At 45.9% G+C, this 24,212-nt stretch overlaps 1 protein-coding gene across 1 annotated transcript; it reads left to right on the top strand.

Moving 5' to 3' along the window:
* Positions 1–9,661: 9,661 nt before the first annotated feature.
* LOC310793538 (voltage-dependent calcium channel gamma-5 subunit-like) lies at positions 9,662–14,582 on the top strand (the record flags this gene model as incomplete). Its single annotated transcript, XM_083655348.1, has 5 exons — positions 9,662–9,857; positions 13,200–13,286; positions 13,679–13,819; positions 14,037–14,182; positions 14,316–14,582. 5 exons carry the CDS (start codon positions 9,662–9,664, stop codon positions 14,580–14,582), a joined length of 837 nt encoding a protein of 278 aa, XP_083511474.1.
* Positions 14,583–24,212: the final 9,630 nt, after the last annotated feature.

The following is a 24,212-nucleotide window of genomic DNA, read 5'->3' as shown; positions in this document are numbered from 1 at the left end:
CTGCTTATTCAACTGGCACAATTGACTAACAGATGTAGTATTGACTGGGTCAACACGGGGACGCTGCTCTCTGGTTCAGCACCATGGACAGCAATTTGAGCTGCAGCCAAAGACTAAACGGCAGGCACAACAAGCAGTTGGCCCTATAGCCTACTACACTATGGTGGAGGTATAGCCAACACATGGACTGCCTGTAAACACTAGCATATATATTCTAGTACAGGATATGCCATTACTTATTATACTGGCTGTAATTAAGATTAATCTTTCTATTGCCTTATCTGAAAGCTAAAGGCAAAGCAGCATCAATGACTTGCAGCGGAGGAGAAACCCTAAACATAAACTTACATTTGAATTTACAGCATGTAGGCTGCCCACCTTTATAGGGTGGCATAGTCAATATCTTTATGACCTAAATCAAACACAGGAGATGGATGTTAGTGATATTGCTGTGGGTCACTGACTGTTTTCTGCATTAGTCCAGAGTCAATGGATTTTTTATTTATTATTATTATTATTATTTCTGATTTCCCCCCCATTTTCTCCCCAACTGTACTTGGCCAATTCCCCCTGCTGCCCCGGTCGCTGCCCCACCCCCTCTGCCGATCTGGGGAGGGGACAGCCGTAGACACACACATGCTTCCTCCGATACATGTGCAGTTGCCAGCTGCTTCTTTTCACCCGACAGCTGGGAGCTTCACCGGCAGGACGTAGTACGTGGGAGGTTCACGCCATTCCCACCAGTTCCCGGCTTCCACCCCAAACAGGCGCCCCATGTGAGTGTGATGCAGTGCTGTATGGGTGTGGGTTATGGTTTGTGTGACTGGCTGCTTGGGTGTGTGCGTGCATGCGTGTGTGCGTGTGTGTGTGTGTGTGTGTGTGTGTGTGTGTGTGTGTGTGACACATGTATGTGTGTGACACATGTATGTGTGTGTACTGTATGCACATGTAGCACTCATGTGTTTGCCCTCTGGAGCTTCTGCTGAAAGTGTGCAGGAGCATGTCAGCAGGGTGATGATGAGAGCATGTCAGCAGGGTGATGATGAGAGCATGTCAGCAGGGTGATGATCAGAGCATGTCAGCACTCAGCAGGGTGATGATAGGGGCTTGGAGCTTCATTCAGCTGTGTCCAGTGTTTGACCACATACCGATGTTGTCCCCAGGCTGCTCCGGCCAGAGCACAGCCCCACAGCCACTAACTCCCAGACGGCCCACTGCCTGTCTGCATCAGAGGCACCAGAGGGACAGCAGCCTCAGCAAGGCAGCAGTGAAGGCACACACACATAGTCTAATAACACCATGCTGTGTGTCATGGTTTGGTGAATTTGTAGGAGTGTGTGTGTGTGTGGGGGGGGGGGGGGGGGGGGGGACTAGTTTTGGACAAAATTCAAAATGCCAGAAAATCATGTAGACTGAAATGGGCGGGGCCTATACGGATGGATGCATAATGAACCAAGGAATCCAGGGAAAGTTTTTTGATTGTGGCCCATATGGTTCAGAAGTTATAGGCCGAAACGTAAAGTTGCTATTAGGGCTGCCCTCGACCAAAGATTATCCTGGTCGACCAGAAATCGACCACAGCTCCGACCAATCGATTGGTCGAAACGGGGTAAAAAAAAAAAAAAAAAATTGCAGTGTACTTTTTTGTTTTTATTTTTTGCAGTGTACTTTTTTCTTATTTTGTGCAGTGTACTGAATACTGAGCGCACTATACCCGATAGCTGTTAATTATAAATAAAAGCTATTTGCAGTCTTGTAACGTTACCGGAATCGACAGACTGATCAGCTTGACATGCAACACCTGGCCACCTGCTCAGTTCAGAGAAAGCCTGTGCGATGGTTATTTAACCTTAGCACACGTGGCATGGTTAATTAGTTGGTAGAAATAATAGCTAGATAGCCTTTGCGATTTATTCCATTAACATCTTATAACAGCCTGTCTAACATTAGCGGAGTTGGAGTGTATGTATCAACTGTGAACTGTGAGTGAAAGCGGCTGGATGTCCAGTCTCACTGATGAGTCTGTCTCATCTCATAAGGTGCGTACTGTGCTCGTTAACAGCTTGTTAACAGCTGATGACTGATGGCTGCGTGCTGCAGGCTGAAACGTGTCCATTGTTTGTGCTGATAGCTGAGCCATTTAATAGACCCTTCTCACGGGGGCCATTTTGTGCCGAAAAGGCAGGGCAAACACAGGTGCAAGCAGAACACTAATGAGGGTTTCCAAATTCCAATCATGGAAGTTGGAAACCCTCATTAGTGTTTTGCTTGCACCTGTGTTTAACCTGGCTTTTCGACACAAAATGGCCCCCGTGAGAAGGGTCTATTGTTAATTCCATCGCTCTGCTGGTTCCTCTCCTTTCTGCTAACTGTGGTTGCCTGTCTCTAGCCTGGATCACTCTCTGTGTGCTTCTAGAAAAGCTCCGTGTTGCAACTTGCTTCTGCGGCACGCTACTTCGTTCCGGATCGCTTTTATTTTTATGAAATTGAATTTCTCCTATGAAATTATTAACAACAGCGATTGCTCGACCAACGTGAATCTCGTCGACCAAGAGCAAGTCGACCAAACAATCGACCAATCGACCTGGAGGGGGCAGCCCTAGTTGCTATATAGCACCACCATCTGGTGGACATGGAGGTCAGGCCTTGCATGAGTAGTGGAGGGAACCCACCTGCCAGGTGTGGTTGCTCTGTGACTTACGGTGTTATGGACGGACGGACGGACGGACGGACCGAGACGCATAGTCCTGACTCCTCCCTCTAGTCCTGACTCATAGTCCTGACTCCTCCCTCTAGTCCTGACTCATAGTCCTGACTCCTCCCTCTAGTCCTGACGCATAGTCCTGACTCCTCCCTCTAGTCCTGACTCATAGTCCTGACTCCTCCCTCTTGCTCTCTTGTGCTTTGGTCACTGAAATGGGCTGTATCTGCTCATTACAGAGCAGCACCTGGGCAGACAGTATCCAGCATCATGATCTCCATCATGGAGAGTCTACAGGCCTATTTGTATGGTTTAATATACATACAATGTTTTGTTATCGCGCAACATGCTATCTTTATTGTAGCCATGAATACAGGTAATTGAGTTAACCTGCGGTCACACAAATCAACTGTTTTACTGTGTGAATGTGAAACTAATTCATTCTAATAATTAGGTAATGTAATGTAACCATTAGAGCATCTCAGTATCAGTAAATGAAAATACTTTAGTTTAGTTGCCTAAACATATTATGAGAAATTACACAACGTATCACCTGCATGAACCTCATACAGTATTTCAATCATGAGAGACTAGTATAAAGGTTTAAAATAACATTTATTGATACAACAAACAAGATTAAAGTTTGGCGTATGGCTCCATGATGACCCTCCTCCTGCGATGATGAGGGGAGGCTGTCAACAATGCGTAGAATAAAAATCCCCCCATGGGGAATCCCTCCATGGGGAATCCCTCGGGAGCCATGACGTTGGTGGTGGCAGGGGAGGAGGCGGGGCCAAACAACTGGTACACAGTAATGACAGCAACTGCAGTGTGACAACATGTTGGTGAGTAGAGAAACCACATAAGAGATGTGAACAGTCAACTTGAAATACTCTCAACTGCTTTACATGACTGGTTCAGCGGCAAAGCGAGGGAAGGACATGGCTTGCACCGATTGGCTATTGATAGCATGGGAGATTGTAGACTATGATTGGATAGCAAGAAATATGAATGAAACTGGGTGTGGATAAATGTGATTGAATAGGGAGAACTGTGAATGAAATAGGGTGTGGACGTGTGGTCTAGTCTTCCTGATTGAAATTACGTCTAGACTTCACATGTCATTTTGGGAATTACTGGAAATTGATCTATTCTGTCGTTTAAGTACGAGGATTTGTTGTTCTAGGAGGAAAAGGGGATATGTTGAAATGTTGTTGTGTTGTTTGTGCAGGAGAGAGAGTGAGCTGTGCAGAGAGACACTGCAAGGCTTTGTGTTGGTCTAATCAACACATATAAAACCCCTTAAGTGTTGGTCTAATCAACACATATAAAACCCCTTAACACTCATATCCATCTCCATGTATAATGTTCTCTGGAGACAACAACAATGTGTAGAAAGAATTAGTATTCATGAAGGACTGGATGCAGTGTCTATTGTGTGTGTGTGTGTGTGTGTGTGTGTGTGTGTGTGTGTGTGTGTGTGTGTGTGTGTGTGTGTGTGTGTGTGTGTGTGTGTGTGTGTGTGTGTGTGTGTGTGTGTGTGTGTGTGTGTGTGTGCACACACTGACACACATGCCTGTATTGCGGGCTGGTTTCGTGAGTCTGATGACTATTTTTATCCCACTTTACAGTCAGGGTAACATGGTTCTGTGCTGCCTGCCTGCTGCCTGCCTGCTGCCTGTAGTCGCCCGCACATCATTGGAGCGTTCTTCCTCATTCACTGCACTTCCCAGGTGTCAGTTAAAGGATCAGTTCAGACAAAAATGAAAATGCGGTCATTATTATCTACTCACCCGCCATGCTGATGGACGGACGGGTGAACATTTGTGAAACAGAAATGAAGAAGAGTTACAGCAGTCTCCTAAATGTGAAGTGATGGTGACCAGCTTTCAAACATAAAGAAAATGCTCCATATTACTCGTCCGACTTAATCCAAGGGACATATCTTTCTCCCAGTGCAAGGGCAAGGGCAAGTGCAAGGGCAAGCATGATCTTTGCTAGTTTTTTGCTCAAAGTCTCCCTTTTTTCTTTTAATTACCACTGTGCCACTGAAAGATATCCTTTGATGTACTGACGCAGTGGTAATAGAAAATAAGGGAGATTTTGAGTGCTAGAAACTAGCAAAGATAATGCTACTTGTAATAGAGAGCCGCAGGGATGACGTATTTTTGTAGTTTTTCACTGTCTCTGCCTATGGGATTTTTGAATGGGTTTTTGCCGCGATGCTTCAAATAAGGTCTCTGGGCAACGCAAGCTTAATCAAACGCGAACAAGTGTTCAGCGGGATAATCTTCACACATGAGGACCACTTTCATGAGTTTTGAAGCGTAAATGCGAGCCCTAGAAGTAAAAAGCTCATGCTAAGCTAATCCAGAACTACCGTAAATTCCGGACTATAAGCCGCGGCTTTTTTCCCGTTTTTTGGCCTTTTTTGCCCCCTGCGGCTTATATAACGGTGCGTCTTATCTATGGATTTTTTCCAAAAAAAAAAAAAAATCTCTCTTTTTTAGCACTCTTTCTAACTATAAATCCACTTCTGTTTTAATTTCCTCTCTTGCCCTCTTTTAACAACATAACATAACATAACATAACACAACACAGGTAAGCAGAAAGAAAAAGACGAAGCAATCACGCCATGAATGAGGAAATGACTCACCTGCTGGAGGCTGGAGATACACGCTTGGGCTAAACTTTTACTCCGTGAAACACTATCGATTAAGTCCGACATCGCTCAGAGGTTTTGAGCAGCTTGAAAACAAGTTTGAAAACGTGCAGAAGTCCATCCACTCACTCACTAAAGAAACTAAGGCAACCGTGAACAGAGTTTATAATGCGGAAAAGCGCATCCGCGCACTGGAGGACAAAAACAACACAGTGAGTCCGAAAATGGATAAAATGCAAAATCGAAACCCTGCACACGCAGGTTGATGACTTAATCAGCAGGAGTAAAAGAAATAACATTCGCCTGATCAATGTAAAAGAGGAGCTGAGATTGGTGACATGGACGCTTTTGTGGCAAAATCCTGTGTTACATCCTGGACCTGAAGGAAGGCGAGAAACCACCAGAGGTGGACAGGGCACACCGGGCGCCTCGGCCACGTCCAGACCCCGGCCTGCCACCGAGGGCCATCTTCATCTGCCTACTCCGCTGGCCCGACCGTCAACTCATCCTCCAGGCTGCGGGGAAGAAGCCCCTCACCTGGGAGGGTACGCGCTTTTTCGTCGGCAGGACCTCTCCGCGTTGGTGCAACAGAAACGCGCAACATACAACAGCATCATCGAGTCAATGGATATCGCTTTGGCGTACTGTACCCAGCGAGACTCGTCATAACCAGACCGGACTATCTTTAGCACTCTTTCTAACTATAAATCCACTTCTGTTTTAATTTCCTCTCTTGCCCTCTTTTCACCACACCGCGGACACTGTGTGCCCAGCGGCGGAACAAGAGCTCAAAGTGAAACTGCCGAATATCTTTTGAGTTGGACTGGTCAATAGTACTGTGAGTAACTAAAATAAAAAAATAAAAAACGGAATTCTCTCTTCTTTAGCACTCTTTCTAACTATAAATCCACTTCTGTTTTAATTTCCTCTCTTGCCCTCTTTTCACCACACCGCGGACACTGTGTGCACTGTAAAAAAAACAAAAAATACCACAATGTGTGATTTTGTCTGGGGATTAGTGACCTGACTTTTGTTTTGTTGAAATGTTAATAAATGGGAGCTTCCCCAAACAGCCATCTGTTTCCCGACAATCCCCTCTGTGCACGAAGCCTTACATATGGTAATTAAACATCAAAACACCCGCGGCTTATAGACCGGTGCGGCTTATAGAAGAAAAAAATAGTCACCTTTGAAGGTGCGGCTTATAGACCGGTGCGTCTTATAGTCCGGAATTTACGGTACACACAGTGTGGCATAGGCTTCCACGTCACGTCACCACTCAACTTGGAGTGTTGTTGATGTGTGCGCTGCTGTGCACTGATTACCCCGGGCTGAACCAGGTGAGGGAAATAGAATTTCCGTGTTCGTCCTTTGAAGTGATGACGTTATTGACGTATAATATCCCCGTCGACTCAACAGTGTAGTCTCATTTAGCTGTTTGCTAGCTAGCCGCCCTTTTAACGGCACGTAAAAGCTTAAAAACTCATAAAAGTGGTCCTCATGTGTGAAGATTATCCCACTGAACACTGGTTCGCGTTTGATTAACCTTGTGTTGCCCAGAGACCTTATTAGAAGCATCGCACCAAAAACCCATTCGTTCCTGGGGCTCTCTATAAATCCAACCTCTTCAACTCCTCTCCCTGGATGACAACCAGGACAGGGGGCGTGGCCTCCTGTTCCTCTGGTAGTCCAGCACAAGCTCATTGCATTGGCTGATATTGAGCTTCAGGTGATTGTTGCTGTCAGTCCTCTTTGAATCTGGCTAAATCTGCTGAAGCGGTTACACAGGCGAACTATGTGGTAGCTCTCTCCCTCTCTCTCTCTCCCTCTCTCTCCCTCTCTCTCTCTCCCTCCCTCTCTCTCTCTCCCTCTCTCTCTCTCTCTCCCCCTCTCTCTCTCTCTCTCTCTCCCTCTCTCTCTCCCCCTCTCTCTCTCTCTCTCCCTCTCTCTCCCCCTCTCTCTCTCTCTCTCTGTTTTTTTATTGTGTGGTCCTCAATCCACTCAGTCCTCACTAAATTGGCCCTCGGTCATCTGTATGTTCAGATCTCTGACATACAGTAAATAATACACATATCTATAATAACATGATCATTGTTTTGGAGTTTGTTATCAGCCACCTACTGTTTGTAATGCGAGCAATAATGCGACGTCAATACTTAGGATGATTAGTCTGGCTATTTTAGACATCTCCGCCATGAAAACAAATGCTTCTTCTTTCCTTTCCTTCTCCTTTAGTAGGCGCCCGGCAGGTAGGATCGGCCCAAAGTGTTTTCTGTTTCAGTAATGACACCGTCTGTGTTTCAGTAATGACACCTTCTGTGTTTCAGTAATGACAGCCGATGTGTGAAAGCACTATTTCACATATGTAGCTTGGAGGCACTCAGCACACTGGTGGCACACCCAGCACCCAGCACCCTGCACCCAGCACCCAGCACCCTGCACCCAGTACCCAGCACCCAGCACCCAGCACCCAGCACCCACGCCACAGACACTTAAAAACACTCACTTGTTCCAGCATAAGAGCAGAAAAAAGGTCTACTGTGCTGCCAGCAAGCATCCACAAATCACGGCTTAATGTTGAAAGACTGAAGATGTGAAAATAGGCCACAGGCGCGGACATTTCAAATGAATGGCTGCTGATTGCACAGCGGCCAGGACAACCTGAGGTCGTCCTGATTGGATCTTACTTTCTCACTTTTAAATTGGGAAAAGTCATCAAGGTAACAAAAAGTCTGATTTTCCTATATCTCAAGTCATTATTCATTAATTGGCTGAAACAAGGTTATTATCAAGCTAACATACCTGGGAAATGCCATGCCTCATCTGTATCACATACTTTGCCATGATCTAACACACACACACACACACACACACACACACAGACACACACACACACACACACACACACACACACACACACACACACACACACACACACACACACACACACACACACACACACACACACACACACACACACAAGCTAAATTGGAAATGGTTTCATATGTTATGTAAAGCCAGAAAAAAAAATCATTACCAATTATTTAAGGGCAAACATTTTAATTAAATGCTCATTAAACTATCATTAACATGGTGTATAATTTCATACAAAGCTTATTATTAATAGTGTGTATCAGACTTTAAAAAAACAAATCACCCTCATATCTCAGAAACAGGGCAAAAGGCTTTACAGATCTTAAAATCCTGTCACATATTCACTCCATCTTGCCAGCATGCAGCACACTGACAACTCATTATGTACAATCAATTCCTGTCCCATCCCGAGCTCCCCAGCTAGCCAGCTTCAACACCTGTCCCATCCCGAGCTCCCCAGCTAGCCAGCTTCCGGCTAAGTGTAGGCATCAGCCAGCGTTCCATACCAACACAACCATGTTTCTCTCTGAGCAGCGCACGCATTGATGTGACAGCTGCACTGCTGCTTCTGCTTTGCTACACAGCAATCGGATTGATGGGATATTACAAGTTATGGATGATTAGAGGAGAAAAAGTCGTATTTTTATTTTCTTTCCCAGCTTCTCTCTTTGGAACACTATTAGTGGCGTGCTGGTTTTTGGCTGGAGGCAACGTTTATAAAAAGTGTCCCACTGAGCAGTTGGCCCTGGTTAATTATGATGTGCTTATTTACATTCTAATGAGAGTTTGGAGGCTCAGGAAATCTGCCTTCCTTTTTTCCTAGATTTCTTTCCCAGCTAAGAGGAAGAAGATCTACAGTATAAGACTACAGTAGTTATTCTGCTAAGAGCATTTTTAGAATCTTTAGAGTGAAGGTGGCATTTTACATAGGGTGTGATAGAGTTGAATTCAAAAGTATTAAAAAAAGCAGCACTTTTACTAGTATGCTCTCTGCTAGTAAACATCACATCGTAGGAAAATCCTGACTTTCCTGTCATATTTACCCTCTTGTTGGCTGGTCTTTCCTCATCAGACAGATACTGTATCATCAAATATGACTTCAAATCACTTTGATAATATTTTGAAATATCCAGATAGCAGAATTCGCTTGTGTTTGGACTTCAGACACGGTTAGTGCTCATATCTATACAATGTCCTGGCATGGGACATGACATGACTAGTGAATCTTCTGCAGACAGGACAGCGCTGGTGGTTTTTGTGCATTGTGAGCTTCTCTCGAGGGCTTTTCAAAAAAGACCAATCCCCTTTTTCTCTGGCAAACACAACAGTGAATTTCTCCTCTCTTTCTTTCTTTCTCTCTCCACCCCACCCCGTGCCCAGCTGCTCTTTCTGCCAGCGGCGCCCCCTGCTGTTGAGGCCGTGCTATGAGCCTATGTGGCCGGAAGGCACTGACGCTGCTGAGCAGCGTGTTCGCCGTGTGCGGCCTGGGCCTGCTGGGGATCGCCGTCAGCACCGACTACTGGCTCTACCTGGAGGAGGGCGTCATCCTCCCCCTCAACCAGAGCACGGAGATCCGCACGTCGCTCCACTCAGGCCTCTGGAGGGTGTGCTTCCTGGCTGGTGAGTTCCAGGCTGGGTGGCATTCAGATAGAATGAAGATATCTAGGAATCGGTGCTGCCCTTACAAACTTTGCTCAGCAGGAACTGTATAAACCAGGGGTGCCCAAATTCTTTCCCATGAAGGGCCAAAACTCAATCTGGGTGGAGGGCCGAGGGCCAAAAATAAACGTTGTGGAATTACATTAAAATGTATTGTGTTTTATAGAAAATTAACATTCTAAATCTAAAATAACATTTCAATATAATAATCTACTTTTTATCTGCTTGGTAATTGTAATAATTTGCAATTGGTTATATATATTTAAAAAAACATCTGCATTTGTGGGGAGCTTAAACATTTAATCAGTAAACAACACCCAGTTAAAAACAGTTGTATTTTCCACCTTTGTAATCAAGAGAGAAATTTGACTTAATTCACAACTTGAAAAATCCTCAAGTTACTTTGAAAATCAGCTTTATTGTCCATCTTTTGTAAACAATTTGCCATGACAATTTGCAGGGATGCAATCTCAGGAGTGAACACAGTATCCGCAGCCACATTCAGACAGTGTTTCACAAAGTCACCACACATGAAAAAGCTCGTCCACCCTTTGCAATCAGTGCAGATATCTGATAACTTGCCCGAGTTGCATTCTGGATAAAAAATCGGATAGCATAGAAATATGCTTATAAGGTTTCATTTTGTATCATCTTGCAATATTTATGAGCACAATCTCCCATTCAAACAATTACACTGCAACTGTCTTTGCTCCAGCAATAGTTGCAAGACGGCGTCATTAAAATGCCATTTGCAGTTATCTCCACACGACTCCAATTTGTTGCTGTTTCTCATAGAGTCTGACATAAATGCCTTTCATTACAAGTCTGGAGTAGGAGTGTTACTGAGTGTTACTGAGTGTTACTGAGTGTTACTGAGTGTTACAGAGTGTTACTGAGTGTTACTGAGTGTTACTGAGTGTTACTGAGTGTTACTGAGTGTTACTGAGTGTTACTGAGTGTTACTGCAGTTTTCCAAATGGAAAAGAAAGGCGAGTCATTAGTTTTATGAGCACAAAGCTGCCATGTGAAAGCATATAGTCAACGTATTCAATGGTGGCTCACCTGGTAGCACGCGTACGACGGAGGCTCCATCCTGTTCCTTTAAGCTTAATTTTATATATATACAGTATATATATATATATATATATATATGCCAAAGAAAATATTTCCTACATGAAACTGCTCACAACAAACTTGTTATTTTGAGTAACCGGGTCATGATTTCTGGAAAGACACAATGCTGTTGAGTTAAAAAAAAAAAAATGTTGGTGCTTCGAGGATCACAAGCCGAGTGCCATCCAGTTCCATTGTATTCAAGAGAAGGCAGGCAGATATCTCCAAAACTCAGGCAACTATCCCAAAACGATATAGATGAATAAATAGCACTACAGGTGAGAGGAAAAATATGTATTTTTGATTTTAGGGTGAGCTGTCCGTTTAAATTAAGCTTTACAGGAGGCACAATTATGCAAGTTAATATGAAGAGAGCTTAATGAATATTCTACCTACAATATTCTTTCTTTCTTTTTGTGATTTTAAGTGGTTCTATTTACATGGTTCTTTCTATGCCAGTCATTGAAGTGAGCACTTCTTTGATCTGTACTCCGGATGCCCTCCAGTCTACAAGGCGTTTGATAGAGGTTCATATGGGGTCAAGCTGGTTCCTCTATGGAAGCTGCTAGCTGGACTGGACTGTTCACACAGCGATCTGACAGTTTCATCATGTAGCGAGCGCTGAGCGGAGGGCATCCCGGGAACTGCAGAGACCTAACCTCACATGAATGAAATAAGCCAGGACGCACTCCGTTCAGCAGGGTTCATTCATGCTGAGACTCTGACGAAAAGACACAAAGAATCATCCATCGACGATGTCGGGCACAGCCGATGGTCTCAGCCCCATCATCGTAACATCGTGATGTCTAGTATAAGAGCCGTGTGCGGCGCACGTTGCTGTCTGGAACACCGCGGGGAAAAGAAGCAAGGCATTTACCACCCCGTGGATCTCCGTGAAGTGAGCAACAATCTCCCACAATTTGACTTCCGGTTTAGCGATTTTAAACCTAACCCTAACCACCTAACCCTGACCCTAAACCTAAACCTAACCCTAAAACAACCTGAAACAACCGCACCCTAAAATTGCTGCTGGCTTTATCCTGCTGTGCTGAAGCATCATTATCTACTGCTGTGCTTTATTCTAGGCGTGCAGCGATAATCTGCAGATTTTCAGCCTAAATATGAGATCGGAGAATTCCAATTCATGCTTTTATGTGCCGATTGTCAAAACCGACTGGTAACGCAAAACACGTGAGCCATTTTCGGGGGAGTTGGTAGCATGTAAACCCAGCTGAAACCATGCTGAAACATATCGGCGGTGTCATTAAGTGTATGAGACAGACACAACACGTCATCTGTAATGTATGCCAGGATAAAATACCTCGCGGGAGAAGCAATAGTAATCCAGAAGACAGTCGAACAGGATGACACTGTAAGCAATTCCTCATGTTTACTTCACTAGAGAGACCCGTGCTGCACTCAGGCTAGCTAACGTTAGCTCTAGTTAGCTTGCTAGTATTAGCCGCTTGATAATGGTAAGCCCGTTACGTTAGTTGGTTTTGCTAGTCTTTAATCTTATCCTGCTTATAACATCAGAGTGCCATGCACACCAATCGATGTAAACAATGGCTCTGGAAGCTAAACGTTAGTTGCTTTGATTGAACCTTGAACTGCCAAGACTGAAAAAGGGAAAGGGATGAAGTTATTTCTTCGGTGGGTCGGGTTGCCAGATACAACGATGGTTCCAGCACAAGACTGCTCAAAAACTACCAAAATGCACACAAAACTGCCCAAGCAAATCCAAGTCTATTGGAAACAATCTGGCAACAAGTCTGAGTTGTGTCCTACCTAAAAGCACATGGTTTTTAGTTTACATGGTGATGAACGTATATTGAGGTAGAAAAAAACAAACAAAAAGTTTTAACCAGGACTTTGATGGATGAAATGGATGTACAATGGAAACTGTTATACTTACTGTATAATACTGCTATGAAAGCTGATATAAGGGGGGCAATATAATAGTGCTATAGCCTAACAGCTGCTATAGAAATGCATAACGATCGAACAGGTACAACAGTCATGGCTTTTTTGCCATGCTAGGTAAATAAGCAGACTTCCACTTCAGATATTCCTCTGCATTTGCATTTTGCAAATGACCTTGTAGAAAGTAGCAAGGAGCCAATAAACAGTCTCACCACTGCTGAACCGTGTGCCCACTCCAAATGTCTGTCCCCCCTCTCCTTATTGCAGGGGATGAGAAAGGCCGGTGTTTCACCATCGAGTATGTGATGCCCACTAACGTCCAGCTGACCTCTGAGTCCACCATCAGTGTCCTGAGTAAGTGGATGTTTATAACCCTAACCTTAACGTCCAGCTGACCTCTGAGTCCACCGTCAGTGTCCTGAGTAAGTGGAGCTTGCGTGTGATACCATGCACAGCATCTCTTACAACACAAAAGTACCTTACGTGGCTGGTAGCACCATATATATATATATATATATATATACATGTGTACAATATGTATATGTATATAAACGTCTATTCCTTGCAGAACATAGGTCATTGACACACACACACACACACACACATCTTTTATTAGGGAGATTATTCTTATCTAATTCAATGGAAAGCTAGGTTACTCATCCAGGTCCTCAAATAGAGCACAAAATGAACAAATGTTTAACTCTGTCTTCTTCCTCCTCCTCCTCCTCCTCCTCCTCTCCTTCCAGAGATGATCCGCTCTGCCACTCCCTTCCCTCTGGTCAGCCTGTTCTTCATGTTCATCGCTTTCATCCTCAGTAACATTGGCCACATCCGACCCCACCACACCATCCTGGCCTTCGTCTCTGGAATCTTCTTCATACTGTCAGGTACCTGCTTTGGCTTCAACGCACATGTCTCAAGATCAGTACATTTATTTATCTCAGCGTTTATTTGAAGTTTTATAGTCGTCCATTGTTTTATTATAAATCCTGTCTCACCCCAGACTCATTAGAATTATTTCTCTCTCTCTCTCTCTCTCTCTCCCTCTTGTGTGTGTGTGTTTGCCTGTCTGTCTGTCTGTCTGTCTGTCTGTCTCCCCCCCAGGTCTGTCTCTGGTGGTTGGTCTGGTCTTGTATATCTCCAGCATTAATGATGAGATGTTGAACAGGACCAAATCTAACGAGGCCTACTTCAGCTACCAGTACGGCTGGTCATTTGCCTTCGCTGCCATCTCCTTCCTGCTCACTGAGGTAAGTTGACTATGATAAATGTCCATGTCTTGTGCACATAATGTTTGGTTTCACACACAACTATTGAACCTAGTCCTCCAGACCAGTGGTTGTCAGCCTGGGGTTCGTGACCACGAGATTATCTCCCCACCAGACGGCGGGCGTCATGTCGGTCTACCTGTTCATGAAGCGCTACACAGCGGAGGAGATGTACCGGCCCCATCAGGGCTTCTACCGGCCGCGCCTCAGCAACTGCTCCGACTACTCGGCCCAGTTCCTGCACCCGGACGCCGGCTGGGCGGGCCGCGGACGCAGCCCCTCCTCCATCTCCTCTGAGGCCTCGCTGCAGATGAGCTCCTCCACCTACCCCGCCCTGCTCAAGTGTCCCGAGTACGAGCAGACGTCCTCCTCGCCCTGCTGAGCGGCCCGAGGTGCACGAGTAGCTGGTTTAGCAGTGTTAGCAGGGTCATCTCTGTTCCGTTAGCTTCTAAAGTTGTCCAACAATATGATACTACAACCTGGTTCCCCCTCTCTTACTGCTGACATGATTATAGTTAGCCAGTTCAGTCTCTTTCCTACTGCTGACATGATTATGGTTAGCCAGTTCAATCTCTCTTGGTCTAGAAAGAGCCATTGAAGTAAAGTAAGAGTTTCACCAGGTTGTACTTTCTCTGCTCTTTCCTTAGTCTCTGGTCATAGGTCAATCACATTCTACTGAGCTGACCTGTGGTCAGTATTACATGTTTTTCCCTCTTTCTTTCAATCGTTTTATTTTCAGTTGGTTACACATGTACAGTACATGTTTTTCCTATGAATAGTTGAGGCTAGGAAAGGGGGCATATGGGCTAATCTGTCGACCGTGTTGGTGCTCAAGTGTAAAGAGAGTAGAGCCAAGGCCCTGGACGCCTGGTGACCAGGTGGTACCGTGGCCCATCCATCTGCAGCCTGGTGACCAGGTAGTAAATCCATCTGCAGCCTGGTGACCAGGTAGCAAATCCATCTGCAGCCTGGTGACCAGGTAGCAAATCCATCTGGACGCTGGTGACCAGGTAGCAAATCCATCCTGGACGCTGGTGACCAGGTAGCAAATCCATCTGGACGCTGGTGACCAGGTAGCAAATCCATCCTGGACGCTGGTGACCAGGTAGCAAATCCATCTGGACGCTGGTGACCAGGTAGCAAATCCATCTGCAGCCTGGTGACCAGGTAGTAAATCCATCTGGACGCTGGTGACCAGGTAGCAAATCCATCTGGACGCTGGTGACCAGGTAGCAAATCCATCTGGATGCCTGGTGACCAGGTAGCAAATCCATCTGGACGCCTGGTGACCAGGTAGCAAATCCATCTGGACGCTGGTGACCAGGTAGCAAATCCATCTGCAGCCTGGTGACCAGGTAGTAAATCCATCTGCAGCCTGGTGACCAGGTAGCAAATCCATCTGGATGCCTGGTGACCAGGTAGCAAATCCATCTGGACGCCTGGTGACCAGGTAGTAAATCCATCTGCAGCCTGGTGACCAGGTAGCAAATCCATCCTGGACGCTGGTGACCAGGTAGCAAATCCATCTGGACGCTGGTGACCAGGTAGCAAATCCATCTGCAGCCTGGTGACCAGGTAGCAAATCCATCTGGATGCCTGGTGACCAGGTAGCAAATCCATCTGGATGCCTGGTGACCAGGTAGCAAATCCATCTGGACGCCTGGTGACCAGGTAGCAAATCCATCTGCAGCCTGGTGACCAGGTAGCAAATCCATCTGGATGCCTGGTGACCAGGTAGTAAATCCATCTGGACACCTGGTGCCTCGTCTTTCAGATGTGTGCACGTGAAGTCAGGAGCTTTTTTGAGACGTTTTTTTCACGTTAAACTTCAAAGCTCATGAAATACATGATGAATGTGGATTTTAAGCATTCAAACAAATCAGATGTGATTAATATACCTCTCTGTTGACAAGGTTGCATCCTGGGAGAGTTACTAGCCTCCTATTTATGTGTTAAGTGTGATTTTTACTCCACATACAGATCACACTGACCATTGGTGAATAAATACTATAGCCAGAAGTATAGATATTCCCCTTCGTATAGAAAGTGTTCCTTCTATAGCCTTTTCTCACCTTTATAAAGCTGTGAGATGAAACACTGTAACCGAGGGAGAATAACAAGTTCTCTTCTCTTTTTTGTATTTATATTTATATGTGGTTTAATCATGTGTTTTATCACGTATTGGAATTCTTCATTGGTTTGAATTTTTGCATTCATCGGTCCCTTTCAGTATCAGCACTTTAATATTTATTGACAACAACACACGGGGAAAGTTTGTATTTTAGGAAGACTAGAAAGCTGCTACACGCATCGTAACCAGTTAACGATGTGTCACAAAATCCTTTCTGACATCCGAATTAGACAATTTTTTGCGTACTGTATATTCCTGAAAAGATAGAAATGGATAATAAGGGAAGAGATGTCATATGGTTTTGTGGTCGTGGTTTTGATGGATAATGTGAATGATGTCAGGTGACTTGAAAGGTTAGTTGGATATGAACAGCTGTTATGAATGTAAGGTTTGCTGTAGGATGCAAAGTTAATTGACAATACTGGAAATTATATTTTGCAGCACACAGTATCGTCATGCCTCTGTCACACAGAGAAATAATTCCTCTAAATTATATTTTTCTAACTTAAGTTACCCCCTAATAATAATGCATTCTCAAAGACGATGGGCCGGTTTCACATTAAAATACACTGCACCCTGATTCTATGGAGGACTAGAAGAGTTTTGCAGAATGTAATAAAGTATTTCATTAATTATTATCTAATTGTACAATTAAAAAGAGTAATTACAAAAATAATTCACAAATATAGTATTAATTCAATTTGAAAAAGGATTTACAAAATCACCCATTAAACAGTCAATTTAAAAATGGAATTACGAATACATATTTTAATTGGGCATATTTAAAAGATCAATTCCTTATTCCTATTTGAAATCATTATTTGGAATTGCATTTCAAATAAAAATTGGCACCGACCTCAAACTATCCAATCCGAGAAAAGTTGACATTTTCTGGGAAACGAAGGTCAGATCGTGATGCCTGTTAAGGGCTATATGTATTTTTTCACCCCGAATCCAATGCCGCCATCTGTGAGTCTCTACGACTTATGGTTGCGGAGATACCTCCGCCCTGCCTGCAGGACTACAGGAGAGAGATAGAGGACAGTGGGGGGTTGGGGGTTTCAAGTCACTGACCAAACATTCTATTTCAGTGATTGCTGTCAGAATATAGAGCCATTAACACTTATTTTAACACAAAAACATAATGGAATGTACCTTTAATAAATGTACCTATAGTAATTAATGAAATGCTTTATTACAATTTCCGTGACTCCCCAGAGTTTATGATGCAGTCAAATGGCAAAGAAAGCGTTGAATATAAACATCTCACGTAGCGTTAAGTGTGACTAAACATATTACAGATATATTTTGTCTTGTGTTCCAATTGTTATGTTAGGATATGTTATGAAAAGCAGTTATTGTCAGTATTTCATGTTGCATGGTGTGAACTCCACGTATTATTAATGACATGCACCATTCCATGATGGACCTACAGTACCACACCTACAGTATGCAGACATGCTGTACTTGTATTTGTATTGATCCATAATAAAATAGTTTGGCAAGAGCAGTGTGCCAAGCTGAACCTTCACCCTCGCAAGCACTGCTCCTCACATACTCAGAGCACTTCCATATACTGTAATTAGCATTTTGTTCATTTTCAACACTGTAAACATGAAATCATCAACTGTGTGTGTGTGTGTGTGTGTGTGTGTGTGTGTGTGTGTGTGTGTGTGTGTGTGTGTGTGTAGAGACTTTTTTGTATAGGCTACATGCAAAACTATAATGGTTGTTTTATTGTTGGGTAGATTTATCTGCAATATGTGACAGCTCCTGTACCTCCTGCATCACATTCAGAATGTGAGCTTTTACACTGGTGTAAAATATTCAGCTGGCGTGGTTGTCAGAGATGTAAATGTCAATATCGGTGTATTTTTACACACAAAGAGTCATTTTAATTATGTTAAATGTGCAATATACTATGTATACTCAATGAAATAAAGTTGAACAGGATTTGATAAAGAATCGACTTCTCTCTTTTGCCTCAAATATCTGTGTCATATTATATAGACGGTTTTCACCAGCTGCAACCCCACAGCACTTCCTTTTTCTCAGCTTCTTCTTCTGTGTTTTATGGCAGTTGGCATCCTTAAATGTTGCATTACCGCCACCTGAATTGTATCAGCTTCACAGTGCTAACTATTGACAGTGTCCACTTTCTCAGCTATTCAGGGGAAAACACTGACATAGCCTACTTCTATTTCTATTTTTTATTTTTGCTATGTAAACGTTTAAATGTAAAGATAGGCCTATGCGTGCAATAACGTACTGATAGTCAGCTTCAGCTCACTCATAGCTCACTCCTGCCCAAGCATGCCTTGTTACTGCTGCTGTGTTTTGTGTATTTGTTCGACTCCTTGCAAAAAAATAATTTAGTTGCCGCATTTTCAGGATGGGAGATATATTTTAGTGTTAAAAAAATAATAATAATAATTGCCTGGCTCCAGCGCCCCCCCTAGTGGCGACGCCCCTCGAAGCTTACCCCTTTACCCCCCCTTATGGGCGGACCTGTCCACTACACAACACTGTATTTATTTACATAGGCTACGTTACATATTTGCGGGAATGAGAGGGATCTCACACTTGTACTGATGTCCAGCATGACTGGTGACGAGGGAAACATGAGTTTGTTTACTGCGTCGCGCCATGCACCGGGTCCGCCTGGTGCGCGGGGTTCTGGAGGAGGGTCTCGGGCGGGGGTGTGGGACCCGGGCAGGGTGAGGGGCAGGGCGGGTGGTGGCAGCCTGGTGGTGGGAGTGGCTGCCCTGGGTGTCTGCCCAGCAGAGGGGCACTTAGCCTGGGTGACTGTGCCCAGCGGGGTGGTGCCGCTGGCCGCGCTCTCCTCCTCTCCTCTCCCCCTCTCCTCTGCTCTCCTCCTCTCCTCTCCCCCTCTCCCCTCCTCTTCTCTCCCCCTCTCCTCTTCTCCCCTCTCCCCCTCTCCTCTCCCCCTCTCTCCTCCTCTCCTCCCCTCTCCTCTTCTCCTCTCCTCTCCCCCTCTCTCCTCTCCTCTCCCCCTCTCCTCTCCTCTCCTCCCCTCTCCTCTCCCCCTCTCCTCCCCTCTCCTCTCCCCCTCTCCCCTCCTCTTCTCCCCCTCTTCTCTCCTCCTCTCCTCCCCTCCTCTTCTCCCCCTCTCTCCTCCCCCCTCCCCTCCTCTTCTCTCCCCCTCTCCCCTCCTCTCCCCCGGTTCTCCCCTCCCCCTCTCCTCTGGTTCCCCCCACCCACCCCGGTCAGCGGTCGCCTTTTATACACGGTCCCAGACAACGCGATTGGCTGACTCAGATTTGAATCTGAGCCAGCCAATCGCTGTGCCCCATGACCGGATGGACCATATGGACTTCCTCCCCCCGAGTGGCTCGTGCTATCATAGCTGCTGACTGCTGGCCTCTCCCCCTCTCTCCTCTTCTCCCCTCCTCTCCTCTCCTCTCCCTCTCTCCCCTCCTCTTCTCCCCCTCTCCTCTCCTCTCCTCTCCTCTCCCTCTCTCCCCTCCTCTTCTCCCCCTCTCCTCTCCTCTTCTCCCCTCCTCTCCCTCTCCCCTCCTGTCCTCTCCTCTTCCCTCCTCTCCTCTCCCTCTCTCCCCTCCTCTTCTCCCCCTCTCCTCTCCTCTCCCCCTCTCCCTCTCCCCTCCTGTCCTCTCCTCTTCCCTCCTCTCCTCTCTCCTCTCCTCTCCCCCTCTCCCTTCTCCCCCTCCCCTCTCCTCTTCTCTCCCCCTCTCCTCTGGTTCTCCCCTCCTCTCCCCCTCTCTCCTCTTCTCCTCTCCCTCTCCCCCTCTCCTCTCCCCTCCTCTCCTCTCCCTCTCCCCCTCTCCTCTCCTCTCCTCTTCTCCCCTCCTCTCCCTCTCCCCTCCTGTCCTCTGGTTCTCCCCTCCTCTCCTCTCCTCTTCTCCCCTCCCCTCTCCTCTTCTCTCCCCCTCTCCTCTGGTTCTCCCCTCCTCTTCTCCCCCTCTCTCCTCCTCTCCCCCTCTCCTCTGGTTCTCTCCCCCTCTCCTCTCCCCCTCTCCTCTGGTTCCCCCCACCCCCCCCTCTCCGCTCCTCTTCTCCCCCTCTCCTCTGGTTCTCCCCTCCTCCCCCCCTCTTCTCCCCCTCTCTCCTCCTCTCCTCTCCTCTCCCCCTCCTCTGGTTCTGCCCTCCTCTCCTCTCCCCCTCTCCCCTCCTCTTCTCCCCCTCTCCCCTTCTCTCCCCCTCTCCTCTGGTTCTCCCCTCCTCTCCCCCTCTCCTCTCCTCTCCCCCTCTCCTCTGGTTCCCCCCACCCCCCCCTCTCCGCTCCTCTTCTCCCCCTCTCCTCTGGTTCTCCCCTCCTCCCCCCCTCTTCTCCCCCTCTCTCCTCCTCTCCTCTCCTCTCCCCCTCTCCTCTGGTTCTGCCCTCCTCTCCCCCTCTCCCCTCCTCTTCTCCCCCTCTCCCCTCCTCTTCTCCCCCTCTCCCCTTCTCTCCCCCTCTCCTCTGGTTCTGCCCTCCTCTCCTCTCCCCCTCTCCCCTCCTCTTCTCCCCCTCTCCTCTGGTTCTCCCCTCCTCTCTCCTCCACTCCTCTCCTCTGGTTCCCCCCACCCACCCCGGTCAGCGGTGGCCTTTTATACACATCCCAAACAGCGCCGGACAACGCGATTGGCTGACTCAGATTTGAATCTGAGCCAGCCAATCGCTGTGCCCCATGACCGGATGGACCATATATGGACTTCCTCCCCCCGACTTCCTCCCCCCAGTGGCTCTGCTGCTGACTGGGTTACATGCTGCCACTCCGACGTGCTGCCACTCCGACGTTCTGCCACTCCGAAATATCGGCACTCCGAAAGGGGGTCTATATTCCCCGTTTTTCACTAACCTCTCCCAACCCCCACGCCAAACCTAACCTCCCCCTATGCCTAAACCTAACCTCCCCCAGACCCTAACCCAAAACCTAACCCCTCCCACCCCCACGCCTAAACCTAAGGTCGGCATTGCGGCTTCTAAGGTGAACGACCGCCAGTCCGAATGATGGAAGTTAACGTTCGGAGTGGCAGCATGTCGGAAAGGCAAAGGAACCCCGCTGACGGTTACTGCACTATCCGTCAGATCCCTTTGCAATACCAACCCTGTGCAATCCATAAAGGTACATGGACGTTACTCTGCAGAAACTACAGTAACAAAATCACGAATTGCTCTGTTTTTGGAGCTCTGCATGTCTGTGTTTGTCTAGTTAATGCGTTAATGTTAGCTAACGGCTAACATTTGCTAGTTAGCCAACCAACCAGCAGCTAACATTAGCTAGCTAGCTCGCTTACCGGAAGCGATATTTTTTTTCGGATGATGGCGAAGGCATAACCCACCCCTGGCCCTCTCTGCCTCTGATTAGTGGCAGCGTTATAAACCATAGATATGACTATATTAAAAACATAAACACACTGGCGTCTTTCATGCAGGCTAGCAAGCGTAACTGCTGTCTGTCTGAGTCTGACCCACTGAGTCTGACGGTCTGACCACAGACTGTAGAAAGAGATGTAATGCAGGATATCCAAGCGAATGTGTTTGGATGGAAGTTTGACGCTAGGCCAATCAGAGGCAGAGAGGGGCGGGTTATGCCTTCGCATAGCCTTCGCCATCATCCAAAAGAAAATATCGCCTCCGGGACAACAACGCTTCCTACCCAGCGTGTGCACGTCTTTCCGACAGGGGTGGTTGTTATGGCAACTATCAACAACAACAACTACTACTACTAACTACTACAAGACATAAAGACCGAAATAGGCTACCTTGTTAATGTGTCTGTCGGAGACACGGCCTAACGTTAACATTTAATATGAGCCGAATATCAGCCTGCGCTCAGCTGTATACAGTAAGTAAACCGGATATTCAGAGGCCTGTACTACGAATGTTGTATTAGAAGATCCAGGATCTGTCCCTTGATCTGGTTTGTCTAAACCAGATCAGCTCGATTGTAGTTAACTTGTACTACGAACGTCGATTGGCACTCGTTAACTCGAACCAGGTTTTTCTAATCAAGCTGACAGCGCGTGCACATGAAAATGCCCGTGCACTGGAGCTCGTGCCCGCAAAAGAGGCGTGGTTTTTAACAACTGCCAATCACAATGCAATATGGACTGCTCCAACTCCTACAGCGCCAGACACGCCTATTTCCTCATTCTATGAAACCGCAAATAAAAATCTGCGTTGGATATTATTACTGTTCCCGAATGACTGTCTAAAGTGACCACTTTTATCCACACAAGTAATTTATTTGAAGAGCGGTTTCGTAGGCTATCTACAGCTCTCTATCTACAGTCTTTTGTGGAAGCAATGTGTAATCTATCTCAGTCCAAAATCCGTATAGTGATCAGAGTTTTAGCGGATATTTAATGTAGCCTGTCAGAATGAAAATCCGCGTTGGATAGTCTGCTGAAAGACTGTCTAAAGCTGACGCTTGTATTCACATCAGTCATTTGATTTACTTTGATCAGCGATTTCTGTTTCCTACAGCAGCTTTTTGCAAGTGTAAAAATGTAAATGTGTAATCTCAGTCTATAAATTTCCACAATCTGTAAGCCTATTTAGACCATAGATTTAGAAACGCATGCTCAATGAATAAAATAATGATATCCTAATAGCCTATAAAAGAGAAAACGGCTGAACTGAATTGAGACGATGCGGGCATAGTTTTCATTGATAAAAACTAGCCTATTTTGTGGTCACATGGCTATTGTAATGTCAGCAGAGTCGCATATCTCCATGTTTCATATAATGATGCTGGAAATATGAAGTTCAATCACATCATACAGGCCAAAAGCAACACAGTTGCAGCTGCACAATGCAGGAGTCTCAGTCGCCTAGATATGAATCATCTTAATATGGGATCGCCTGTGTGCAGGTGATCCCATATTAAATTGCTTAGATGTAGTAGGCTATTCCAGCATGTAGGCTATGACCATTTCAATTTCAACCCAACGTCAGTCTCAGCTCCGTTGCGCACACGGCACCGTGCGCTTTGGAGACGTTTATGTAACCTTTTAATGCCGGTTTAGTGATATTTCTCCACTCACTATTCAGCTGCAATCGATCAGCGGGATCAAACAACGTATCTAGACTACTTGAGAGCACAAAAATGAATATATAAAAACATATTCCAAAGTGGTAAGTAGGGCTTAATTAAAATAGCCAACAAGTGCAAGGCTTTAGTCCTTGATTAACATTAACATTGATTAACATTACTCATTCAATATTACAATTCGTGCTCCTTCCTAGATGGGAAACTCGTCCAAACTGCTGATTCGATTGGTTTGTGGGCAGTGTATTTAAGGTCTAATCTTATCCTTGCAACTTAACCTGCTGCGGACCAGGTTAAGTGTGAAGCATAAGTTGCTATGGAAATATATGTCGGTAAGAAGTTAACTTGCTTTGTAGTACGGCCAAACCAGGTTTAAACCTGAAGTTACCTCGCTAAACCACTAATCTTGCTTTGTAGTACAGGCCCCAGGTGGGTTGTGACGGTTGTTATTGTTGTCAAGTTAAAACTGTCTATATTCATGACCATTTAGGCTCATTATGTTTCGACCAACTGTTTTGAGGTGGTAAAGCAGGAAGCAAAGCAGGTGTAACCAATAACATGATGAGGATAATGAGGACCCTGCTACTGGAACAGCTAAATGGAATGAACTATCATTAATGGTATTGGTTAGACCTGCTTTACTTCCTGCTTTACCACCTCAAAACAGTTGCCTGGAAAAGGGCCCATAGAGCTAGACACTTATATCTCTTAATGCTGGTGTAAATGCAGCACCGCTCAGCTGCTATTAGGAGAGCCAACACTGACTGTGGGAGCTGGCTCTCTTCCATCTGGGTGTCTGTTGGTGCTCATTCATTTACTACTGGCACACTTTTATTTGAGCCCCAACCCCCCCCCCCCCGCCTGCCAT

This window comes from Poromitra crassiceps (genome assembly GCF_964638095.1).
Source record: "Poromitra crassiceps genome assembly, chromosome: 19".
Classification (NCBI taxonomy): Eukaryota; Metazoa; Chordata; class Actinopteri; order Beryciformes; family Melamphaidae; genus Poromitra; species Poromitra crassiceps.
Note: the sequence above shows the minus strand (reverse complement) of the source record. Positions and strands in the feature narration are given on the sequence as shown.